Source organism: Phoenix dactylifera, chromosome 3 (genome assembly GCF_051530095.1).
Source record: "Phoenix dactylifera cultivar Ajwa chromosome 3, Ajwa_hap1_PhDact_Kaust_v1.1, whole genome shotgun sequence".
In the NCBI taxonomy this organism is placed as follows: Eukaryota; Viridiplantae; Streptophyta; class Magnoliopsida; order Arecales; family Arecaceae; genus Phoenix; species Phoenix dactylifera.
Genome location: NC_143192.1, coordinates 40,853,684 through 40,866,008, shown reverse-complemented (window position 1 = coordinate 40,866,008; position 12,325 = coordinate 40,853,684). Strand labels below are relative to the sequence as shown.

The window sequence follows — 12,325 nt, the reverse complement described above, 5'->3', positions numbered from 1 at the left end:
CGAGGCTTTTTTTTTTGTATATGATTATAAGGTTAGAGCATAAAATAATAGCTTGAAAGCAGGTCCTTTGATCGGAGATTACGGCGTTACTGGTAAGTTGGACCAAGGCACGGGCAACCCAGTTGAGGTGATACCCTGATTTTTTTTAAAAAATCCACGTGTCAACATCATGAAAGCAGATCACCTATACATACTTTCGTCCCGTTACTAGTACTCCGCGATTCAAACTTAAAAAACTATCCCCCGACATGCCCCCGCCTCGCTCGCGCTCTCCCATGCCTCGTTCCCCCGTCCCCGTCTCCGAAACCCGTTCCCGTCACCACCTCCCAAGACCCCTCCCTGTACGGATCCCGGTCTCCCCTCTCTACTAAAAGTTCCTCCCTCCCCGCTCTCCATGGCCTTGCTTTACCACTCTCGCCATGCCTGGTTCCTTCCTCCTCCTCCTCCTCCTCTTTTCCTTACTCCCTTTCGCCTTTCCCCAAGCCTTTTTCCCCAACAAATGCGGCGAGAGGTGCGGCCACCTCCCCATCCCCTTCCCGTTTCACCTCAACTCCTCCTGCGGCCCCGCCATCGACTCCTTCCGCCTCTCCTGCTCTGATGACTCCACCCCGTCGGCCCTCTTCCTCACTCTGGGCTCCACCGACCTCCGCGTCATCGACTTCCTTCCCTCCGGGTCCCTCCTACTCGACTACTCCCCAAACTCAACCTCCTCATGTGACCCCTGGTACTCCAACGTCAACCGCTCCTCCTTCGTCTTCGACCGCAGCCCCTTCTTCGCCGTCACCGCCGATAACGTCCTCCGCCTCTACGCCTGCGAGGACTCCTCCGTCTGCAAGACCGGTTGCGACAGGATCGGCGTCGTCGGGGGTTGCGACGGCAAGCGGAGCTACTTCGGCTGCTGCTACCCGCTCTCCGATGGCAGTGTGTGGAAGCCGGGGGATGGGTTCTCGGTGTTCGCCGAGTACGGTTGCCGGGGGTTCTCGAGCTGGGTGGTGCGGTCCGCGTCCGGGGAGGATGCGGTGGCCGAGAGGGGGATTGAGCTCGAGTGGGCCGTTCCGAGGGGGTATAACGGCGGGGAGGTGTGCTCGGAGGAGGCGGTTGCGGTTAATTCGACGGCGGTGCGGGATGGGCTGAGATGTGCTTGCGGCGCCGGCTTCGTCGGGGATGGGTTTGCTGAAGGAATTGGATGCTTTAAATGTAAGAATAACCAGATCTAACTCTTCTTATATCAAACAAAAAAAAGTTTTTTAAGGAAAACTTTAAAAAAATGTATAGAGGGGCTGAATGATAGGAATAGACTGGATGCATTTCAAATACAGTACAAGTAAAATTCAATCTCTTTTTATTTCGGAATTTCGCTTTCTCGTTTAAATTTATTCTATTCTTCACTCTTGCTTACGTTACTTTCCAAGGTCTGTCTAAATGATGTGTGCGGTACAAAGTTCATGGTGCAGAACTCTTTTGATTCATCCTTTTGTTTCTGCTCATACAAAATAAATATGATCTTTTCCCAATTTGGGAATAGCAATGGAGCCCTTTTTTAAGGCCTATCCATAATACGAGATAGAGTCCAGTTACTCTGTTTCATCTAGAACAAAACGTAAACATGTTCCTTGACTTGAATTAAATCTTTTTGTTTTTTTGGTAGGCTCAAGTCCGTGTGTTTGGTTTTATGATTGAGTGCATCATATGCCTTGGTTAATTTTCTTTAAATGTGATGACTTCAAATTTTCTGATTTTAGATTGAATATATGTATTATCTGACACCTTTTCAAGCATGACGCCTTCTTGTTATTATTTATCTATCATTTTATTTTCAGAGACATTCAATGACTCTTGTTTTCTTTGGAGGAAACCTGATTTCCAAGAAATAGTGTATTTTGGTAGCAGATATGATTGTTAGGTTATATGATATTGTCATGGTTAGATGGTGAAACGGAATTGTGGCAACAAACTTAGCAGGGTAAGGGTATATGGACCAGTAGAACTACAAGCAAAATATATGGTGTTGATTTGGAAATCGAGGAACATGTACAAGGCCTACTCAAACTAGTAGAATTGATAGCTAGGAGATGCATGGAAAGTAGGTCATAACTTGCCTACTCAGACCAGTCAGAATTGACAGCTGAGAGATGCATGGGAAATAGGTTATAGCTTAGAACCTAGGTGCCTAAAGTGGCATACTTATCCAGTCATCCACATATCTAGATTCTAGTCATATGATTTTTCCATGTATTAGAGATAAATGCTTTTATGATGACCAAAATGATGCTGTCTTACGCTCATCAAGGCCATGCTGCAAGAATTAAGACCATAATGTAGATTTTGCTATCTGCTATCCAACAGTGAAGATTGGAAAAGTGATGAAAATGTGCATAATAGAATTAGCACAGGACGGAAGTGAAGGATATGCTTTACAATTATCAAAGCTCCTTTCTTATTTGTGAGAAAAATGTAGGAATAATAATAAAATGAAATTTGATGTTAAAATTATTTAAATTTATAAAATAATACTTAAAATACAATCAGAAGTTTATGATTTTTATGAAATATAGAATTGCATTCACACTAACTTAGCTTTACATTTTTTTTTTCAAAAACAATGACTGAATGCTTTTAAATCTTCACATTGAGTTCAATTTTGCAAAAAATTCTTCCAGAAGGTGTGATCTATCAATCACAATCAATATTCCACTTCTTTAACTGATAGAAAAGAAGAAAATACCTTAAGGATATGTTTGGATAGTCTTATAGAATTGGGTTGAAAATTCTGCAGGAATCGAGCATGTTGGCCTATCTAGCTCACACCTTCTAAGGGCCTATCCAAATCCAGCTTTTAGGTTGTAGGAAGGAATTTTTCTTTCTACAGAATTTGGGCTAGGAGGTGTTAGGTTGATAGAGCCATGCTTAAACGAGTGGCCTAATCCATAAATCTGCAGGATTTTCTGTCAATCCTATAGGAATATCCAAACAGACCAAAAATAAGGTAGGTTTGGCCAAAACCTACTTTTTAGTTTTGGTGAAAGAAACCATGCTCCTTTAGTGGAATTGCTTGTTTGATGCAAGTCATGAAAGTGTCAAGCAGGTATAATGATTTCACCAAAGAAATCTTATATTTGGATATCTATTTAGTTACATGCTTAGACTCTTGATCACACATCCATAACAATCACATGAAACTCAATTTTAATTTATTTTATGATGAATACATGTTTTGACAAAATACATTTAGCAAAAATTTAAAGAAAATATTTGTTTAATGCATAGTCTTCATGTTATGCATGGTAGCTTGAATCTTGTTTTGCACAGCTTGTAGCAATGATGGACAACCAAATAATGGCAAAGATTGCTGTAAGGGAAAGTTTTGCAGAAAGCGAGTTGCCATTCTAACTGGTATGCAATCTTTCATCCATCTTAATTTTGGTATATATATTCTCGAATTTTGTCACTATCCAGCTTGTAATCACGACAATTCCTGCTATTTCCGTTTGTGTTCCAGTTTGTAACTAATTTGCAACCTTAATGACGAGCCATTTGCTGGAAATTCACATATATTGCCTTGTTCTACTGTCAGAAAGATTTAGATGTGTGTGTGTGTGTGTGTGTGTGTGTGTGTGTGTGTGTGTGTGTGTGTGTATATTTGATATGGGACAATTTAATGACACTTCAAACAGGTTTTTGCATTCTTTCTAGCAGCAATAATCGCATTCTGTTTTTTATATTGTTGGCTTAATGCTGTTTTTTTTTCTACAATTGTTGCTTATTGTTTTCTTCCTCCAAATCTATCTGGCAGCATTCTAATTTGGTTTGGTTACAGAATCAGTTGCTTAATCAGCCTCCCTTGAGAAACCTGAAAATGAAATTATACTTTTTATTGTAATTTTTTCTTTATTTGATATAACTCATTGATGGATGACTTCATTACTCTTCCAAACAGGCGTGCTTGTTTCCGCTTTCTTTCTAGCTGCCACAATTGCATTATGTTTTATCTTGAGACAGCCCATCAAGGCAAACATGTGGGATCTTGACCTGTTCTGTCTCCCAAAGATCCTTGGAAAGGCATGCAACACACGACAATTTACATATCAAGAGCTGAAAGAAGCCACAAAGGGATTTGAAGAAAATCAGAAGTTTGTTCATGTTGACGGAACAGTCCATACCGGAGTGCTTAATGATGGATCTCTTGTGGCAGTACAAAAGGTAAAATGTGAGACCCAACAATACCTCAGGGAGATATTGGAGAGAGTAGAGCTTTTGTCTCAAATTTCTCACAGAAATATTGCCCGAATTATTGGATTTTGTTTTGATTCGAACAGCACACTACTTCTTGTTCATGAGTATTTCTCAAATGGGGCACTTGATGAACATTTGCAGCGAGAAAGAGGCAATTGTCTTAGCTGGTATTTTAGACTTAATATTGCTGCTGAAGTTGCATGTGCTCTTGTATATTTGCAGCATGAGATTTCTACTCCCATCTACCTTCAAGACCTCAAATCCAGTGAGATCTTTTTAGATATTGATTACTCTGCTAAAATCGTTGGTTTTAATTTCCTGAACCCTGGACTGGGAAATGGTTCCTGCTCATATGTGGCCAGTCATGATTCAGATGTTGTCTTCAACTTTGGTCTCCTTTTGTTGGAACTAATCACGGGTTCAAAGCATGGTGATCTTTCAGAGCAGGTCTTGCCAAAGATAAATGAAAAAAAGTTCCATGAGATTGTGGATCCATGCATTGGATTTAGTGAGCAATCACAAATCCAACGTGAACAAATAGAAAGGGTTGCAGGCCTTGCTGTTCAATGCTTATCAAGTAAGGAAGGTGGTGGGCCTTGTATGGTTGGAGTGATGCAGGAACTTTTATGCATTGTTAAAGAAAATGTGGGCAGCAGTAGTGGGACAGAACCTATATTGGAAGAGACATTCTCAAATTCAAGCCTACTTCAGATGATATCGATGTCTCCAGACTCTATACATCTCCCTTCAGGTGACAAGATGCGGTCTGGTACCATTTTGAGGATATCATAGGATGAAGGTACCTGTTAAAGAAATTTTATTTTAAGTGAAATGTGTATTGACTTCATCATCTTGAGAGTCTAAACGACATGCCTAGATGAATAGATGCTATATTTCTATATGTATATTAAGTTGTATCCTTTCAGTGACGACAGATAGTTTTAGTTGCCATCTTGTCGTTTGTTTGTCTTCAAAAGATATGGATTTTATCTTTTCCCGAAGATAAAATTATCCAGAACCCAGAAGTACATGAGAACTGATTTTCTTTTTAATTCCTCCCTTGCACCATCTTTCTTATTATCTACTATATGCTTGTGCTGTCTGTTTATTTATAGTTTTCTCTCCTTTCCATTGTAGGGTCATGGTTCATATTGCTGACATAGTAAGAAGTTCTAAGATTTGTTCCGTAGTGTCTATTTATTTTAATGTGTAACATGGGGACCTCATATGCACAACTTGCAGACAAGAAGCATCATTCCCAAACCCTTATCCCCTTTTTTCCTGCCTCCTCCCATCTACAACCTGACATAACCTCTTTATTCTCGTTCCACTTACCAAGCAAAGATTCATGCGTTAATCAGTTCTCTTCCCACATGGCCTTACCCCACTTCTTATTTTAGTGAAGGATTAAGAAACAGGTTAGTTTACGCCTTAAGGAGTGCAAGGTGTTGCATCTCTTCAGGGCCAACGGAAGGAACATGACACAGACCAAGGCTTGTAGATAGTCCTTCTATCCTTCTATTCTGGAGATCCAAATCTAAAATCAATTGAACAAATAAATCGCTAAATCTGGACTTGCAATGAGCCAGTTACATGCTTGGCTGAAGTTGCTCTCTCTCTCTCTCCACACAGAAAAGCACTGATGGTGTATGAACAGCAACAGTGTGCAATGGCTCAAAGATAAAACAAACCTCAAGTGGTCCTGTAGTCCTCTTTAATTTTGTGAGGTCTAATATGTAACCTAACCTGAAATGATGTCGAAGTAGAGACCTATGGGTTGGCAGAATGACATTTGCAGGGTAGATTTTGTTATATGTCAGCTAAGTTGAACGTGCTCGTACAAGTCAGACTAGTGGGTTAATTTGCAGGAGCATGTCACGAGCTGATGATGGAGCTGCTCCAGTATGATCTAAGGCTGCAAATGTTAACGATCAAAAAAATCCAACCCAAGGGTCCCAGCATCGCCCTAGATTCATTCCCGTGAGGTCGAATCTTAGCTGCCAGTGTTCAAATGGAGACTTCAGGTAGTGAAGTGCACGCCAGAGTCTGTTCCAGAAGTCCAAACCCCATCAAGAAACATCCAAAAGCATGATTAGCAGCAGAAAAGATTATGATGTAAGTTGAAAAGAATGCCACAATGGGAGTGTTTTCATAGGCCCTGATGGGGCGCAAATTTAAGACAACTTGAAAAATCTCGCTTCAAAACCAACTAATTTTATGCTTCGCAAAAGTATCCAACACATTGCTGATGGAAATGCGGCAAACTTCAACAAGACATCAACCAGAAATGAACCTAAACAGGTAGCGCCAGTTAGGCAGTGAGCTCCATGATGGCACTGACAATATCTCCATTGTGGGTCTTGAGAGCCTTAACAGCCTTCCCTCTAGACACGCCAGCCTGTGTCATAACAAGATCAATGTCACGAGGCTCCACTCCAGTCTCATCTATTTCCTCCTCATCCTCATCAGCTGGTGCAGCAGCAGCGGATGCATCTGGCTTGGCCATAACACTGCTGAGGTCCGGCATCCTGAACTGCTGGGCAGCTTGTGTTTGTAGCTGGGAGCTTAAGTCCTCTATTTTTGCCTCACCGAACATGACATACGTCTCAGAATTTGGGCTCTTGAAGACATCAGGTTTCGATATGATGAACAAGATCTAAGGTAGACGAGCAAAACATAAGAGATTGCGGTTGGATACAAATGACAATATGTCTAAAGGGGCATGCCATTGAAAATATGCCTTTTCTCATGATAGTCATGTGGTACCTCCTATTAAAATGATAATTTTGAGGTATTTACCATTTGCTTATGACAATTCTTTTATGTTGCCTCAATGTAATTCTTTACATAACTCCCACATGATTAACATCATATTCCCATTTTATGGAATAAACCAAAAAATTCCAATCCAATGTTCTCACACTACTTTGTAGAGTTTTTGACAATATGTAAGTTTTATCCTCCCAGTAGCACTGATGGAAAATATGTGGCAGTGTTTCACTAAATTGTGTAACATAATATCAGCTTTGAAGTGACCCAAAGGAGCATCAATTCAAATGCATATTAAAAATTTCCTCACCACTTAGAGGTTCCTTACGGCCAGTTTGATGGTTCATGTGTGAACTCTTCACCCTATGTCCAAAAATAGGCAGATTTGATCGGATGCTACAAGCTTCTCATCCATTTTATTACTGAATCTTAATTTGTTACAAGTCGTCATGCATGCATTCATACATATAAATGTTTGTTGATGCCTGTGAATGTGAACATGTGTATGTTGTTTATAGCACCAACCGTTTTAAATTTTATTAGACTCTGGAAGGAATTGATATTTACTTACATTTTTGGTTCTCTTAATGGTAACCCTGCTGACACCTGTAATAGGTTTCATCCCAAGCTTCAGCATTGCCTTGCGGCTCTTTTTCTCGCTCCTGCTCTGCTTGGAGCTGTCATTTGCACCTACTCCTTGTTCACCTGTGTGGAGATCAAAGGAAAAGATTACTTCCAGAGAAAAGCAAGAAAAATATATCACACAATGCATCCATGTGGATTATTACTAATCAGATCATATTATGGACTTTCAGTCACAAAACACGTCTTCTTTATAGGCAAAGAATTGCTAGTATCTTGTCTGGTAAAGATGATTGACAGAAGAATTCTGCAAGCTGAACTTGAACAGAAGGTAATTGATTAACATACCTTAAATAATAGTAGAACACTGATACTCAAGCTCATCATTCTTCCGATGGTCACAGCACACAAGGCAAAGAAGGAAACTGCCGAGCATAACAGCTGGCAAACTACCACGGGAGGCTACTATTTGAACATGCAATTGGAAATATTACATAAAATTTGAACAGTAGGTTGAGATGCACTTTTGGTGAATTAATAAGGTGAGATTGAGGATCACAAGCAAGTCATTTCAAAAGATGAAACCAATTCCCCATTTCCAGCCACTTTTTTCATCAAGCCATATCCGATCAAGTTATTTGTGTGAGTTCAAATTCTGAACTTCAGCCGCAGACCATTGACATGTTTTCTTATTCCTTGTCACTAAGACAGCACCAAACAGAATTCGAGCAGCCTAAGTAAATATGTTTGAAGGCATTTAAAGGACCAACAGGAAAGGAGGCGATGAAATTGAAATTCCCGAATTGTCCATGCAAGGGCTACTACATAAACATACTCATTGAGTCTAGGAGGAGTATGCAACTGATGGTATTGACTTCAAAAGTCTTAAACTTGTGCCAAAACAAGAACTAAGTTATTCAACATCACTAAAGACATCTTCCAAAATTAATGGCCAGCCCTAAGCATCTAAAATGATCTCTCATTCCAGTTGTGTGGTGAATAAGATTACTTCCCAAAAAGCCTTATGATTCCCCTTAAAAATTTTCTGGGATGCACTTGATGACACTTTAAGTTTGCAAATCATACAGCACACATTTTGTGGTGCAAACTAGTTCATATATCTGCAAAGATGTGGAGTCATTTACGTTCAGCATGCGATCAACAAGGAACAAACCTCTGTCATAGTTACCAGCTTTTCCTTGTCTTTCTTTCCCTTTTTTGTTTCTTCTTCTACAACTTATGCTTACTAGTCCTTTTTTTTTCCTTTCCCTTTTTTTGTTTCTTCTAAAACTGTTAAAAACAGGAAGTTATTTGGTCTAGAAGAAAACAAAATTGAAATTAAGTTTCCAAGCCATGGTTTCCATTATAATCCTGTATAGAGAAGATCTCACATACAAAATCCAGGAGTCCAGCTGCAATTTGCAATCAATAGAATGTGAGAAAGAGAGCATGGAGAGTAAACTTGGGAAATCTTGCACACCATAGAGCAAGAATAACCAATGACAACAACCCATGCTGACAAGATGACAGTTTACATCAACGAAGATGAACAAAAATGAGACAAGAGGCCAAAATATTAAAACTCATGCAACGCTAAAATCCAAATCCTAACAAGGATTGGTATTTATTAAGCATTGAGGGTTTGTGATGGAAATGAAAATTCGTCCACTAAGAGTTTTCTGAATGCCCTTACAAAAAGGTTCTGTAGAAGTTTCCAACATGAGGCATGAGAGGTGTAATAGATTGCCTCTTAGCTTTCAACGCTGGATTGAGCTGTTTAAAAATTAAACCTTCTGAGGCACTCTCCTTTATCAAGTTACGAGACCTTGTACTTGATCCTTCACCAAATGGATCCTTATTAGATAGCAGTTGAAGTGTTTTTGTAAGGCTTCATGCCTCAAGAGCAATAACAGGAATTCAAGTATTTGTTGTCATTTCTTTTATAGGCATTTCTATCTATATAAATTAGGTGGCGTGCTAACAGCATACTCAAATCCCACAAAAAACAGAAGCATATTTATGTGCATACACAATGTAATTACTCATGCTTCACAGGTAATAAATTATAATAACTCAATATACATATGTAACAAATCAGAGGAGATAATTAAAAAAAATAAGTGATGGTGTCGCTAATTTATCTCGAGGCGATGCTAAGTGGCTATAAGAGGGCTATCAAAGAACTAGCTGGTTGAATGAAAAGAAGCGCGCGTCTTTTCCCTATCAATTCCGTACAATGTGAATCCATCACCTCCTTGGGTTTGTATGCACAAACAACATGTAAATTTGATATAGCACGATTAATAATAACTGAAGTTCCAACCGAAACAAATGTCCGTTCCATTCTTCCTCTTCTTGATACCCTTCAAGACTCCCGAAAGAGTTATACACGAACTTAGCAATTTGACGTGAAATAACTTTGAATGAAAGACAATCTGAAGGGGCTAAATGACCATTTCCTATGAGAAGGGGGAAAAAAGCTATGCAATCTTCAGCGACGAATAGCAGGCGTCCAAAATACTAGGGTTTTACGTGGAAAGAAGACAGAAGAAATACAGAATAGAGCCAATAAAGAAACAAAGATATATGAAGGAGGAGAAGAAAGCGGGGGGGGGGACCTTGGGCTTCGTCATCGTCGTCGTCATCGTCGTCGTCGTCGTCTTCGTCCTCCTTGACGTCTTCGATGACGGGAGCATCGTCCTGGAAAGGGGGAAAAAAGAAATCAATCCATTTGCTAGTTTTGATTCCGGCGACTAAGAGACGATGAGAATGAAGAGGAGTTGTGGCGGTGGAAGACCAGCTGCTGTCGCTGCTGCTGCTCTTCTTCTTCATCTTGTTGCCGCTGCTCCTCCTCCTCCTCTTTGAGGGAGGAGATGAGTTGCTCTTCTTCTCCTTGGACGACGGGGCCCGGCATCTTCTTCGCTCTCCTCTTTATGGGCGGCGGCTGAGGCTTAAGAGGGAGAGGAGCGGCGACGGGTAGTCCACATAAAAGGAGCCCTTTTATCTGCTGCTCCTGTTTGCCACGTGGGTCGCACGTGACCGATGTTATATCACGTATCGAGGTATCATTTAGTGGGCGGTGATGAAGGCTAACCACAATACGGTGTGCCGCATGCGATGCTTTAGAATCCACGCCAAGAGTCGGGAATTTAATATAGAAACATATTTGATTGGTGAATGTTTTGTTGGATAACATCATGACCGCATGACCTGGTTTAAATGCTTTTGATATCAAGCTTTATAAGATAGTTTAGGTTTGCATTCCCCCTAGGATTAGAACTAAGTTGAGTGAGAACCTCCTTTCATTTCTAAATTCATCCTTTATCCATCCATTATGATAGTAAAGCAGCAATTAAATTGATAAATAGAAAAAAATTGAAATCAAAAGACAAACCGCCATATCTGTTTGAGAAATAAGTTTGTTAGATATCTGAAAAAATATTATGCGATATCACTAGAATTTGTTGGGTCACAAAAGAGCTTGATAGATTAGTTGAGCAAAGGTCCATATACAAAGAGAAGAGTTTTAGAATCATCGAGGAGAGATAGGGCTTAAGGCCCCGTTTGGCAGAGTTATTGGCAGTAGAGTTTTCAGAAATAGAGCTTTTATAAAAAATTATTTGTTATTTGGTAACTACATTTCTAAAGTGCTGTGAGATTTTAATATATATTTGGAAAACAAACTGAGAAAATATTTTTGGTATGACAAAATAACCATAAAGGATGTTGCATAGTATTATACAATAGAGCATAATAAAATATAATATATATTAATACAAAAATATATAATATATTATAATATTATTGTAATGCAATATAATATTATTATAATATAGTAATATAATATTGTATACTATAGCATAATAATATAACATAATTTGATATTATATAATATAATATATCAATGTATTATGATATAATGTAATATAATATTATAACTATAGTATAATGCAATAGTAAGGTATAAATATTATAATTATTATCATTACATATTAATATTATCATTTTTTGTAATTATTATATTTTATCATAGGTATTTTGTCTTAAAAATAATTTATAACTCAAAAACAGTTTTCTGACAGAGCCTAAAAGTACTTTTCTGGAGAAGCTCTAAAATAGATCATCTTCCAAAAAGCTATTTTAGCTTTCTAGTAAAGCTAAAATAACTTTCCGATTTTTTTACCAAACACCCCTATTCCATCTAAAGTGAGAGGATCAGAAAGTGTTTTCCGTCTCTTCAAAAGCTCTGCCAAACGGGGCCTAAATATATTATGTGGTCATTGAGAGTGAATACTTGACCACTATGATTGAAGATCCAGTAAAAAAAATTCAATGTGGTGGGAATGATGTTAGTTCAATGGTCCAGTTAGAGCACTATTTTGTGCATATGAGTATATCAAGCGTATGTATTCGCCTGTATTGATTAATGCTCATTTTAGTGAGCATAGTTTTCTATAATTGCCTTGCACTCCTAATGGTTTGAAAGCAGATTGTCTACGAAATATTAGGCCACAAGTATCCCTATAGGACTTTCTTATGTAGAAATGGTTGTGAAGATCGTAACTATTGGTCTGGGCAAACCTATCACCTCTCAAGAAAATCAAGGTACCAGTGCAAGGACATAATAGTGCTAATATGCTTTGAGACCCTTTTAATTTGTAATGTAAAAGTGAGTTGTTAAAATCTGAATGCAAGCTTAGTTGAAGGCCTAGCCCATGATAGCTTCGTCAATGATACAATC

At 39.0% G+C, this 12,325-nt stretch overlaps 2 protein-coding genes across 2 annotated transcripts; one reads left to right on the top strand and one right to left on the bottom strand.

Annotated features, from left to right (window-relative positions):
• Positions 1–219: 219 nt before the first annotated feature.
• LOC103720391 (Protein kinase superfamily protein) lies at positions 220–5,301 on the top strand. The gene is made up of 3 exons (XM_008810072.6): positions 220–1,197; positions 3,310–3,393; positions 3,938–5,301. Exons 1-3 carry the CDS (start codon positions 420–422, stop codon positions 5,023–5,025), a joined length of 1,950 nt encoding a protein of 649 aa, XP_008808294.4. The 5' UTR covers positions 220–419; the 3' UTR covers positions 5,026–5,301.
• A 1,024-nt stretch (positions 5,302–6,325) lies between these two features.
• LOC103720377 (nascent polypeptide-associated complex subunit alpha-like protein 2) lies at positions 6,326–10,577 on the bottom strand. Its single transcript, XM_008810047.5, has 4 exons — positions 10,382–10,577; positions 10,203–10,284; positions 7,574–7,707; positions 6,326–6,889 (listed from the first exon to the last, which is right to left on the bottom strand). The coding sequence occupies exons 1-4, from the start codon at positions 10,496–10,498 to the stop codon at positions 6,545–6,547; spliced, it is 678 nt and encodes a 225-aa protein (XP_008808269.1). The 5' UTR covers positions 10,499–10,577; the 3' UTR covers positions 6,326–6,544.
• Between the last annotated feature and the right edge of the window lie 1,748 nt (positions 10,578–12,325).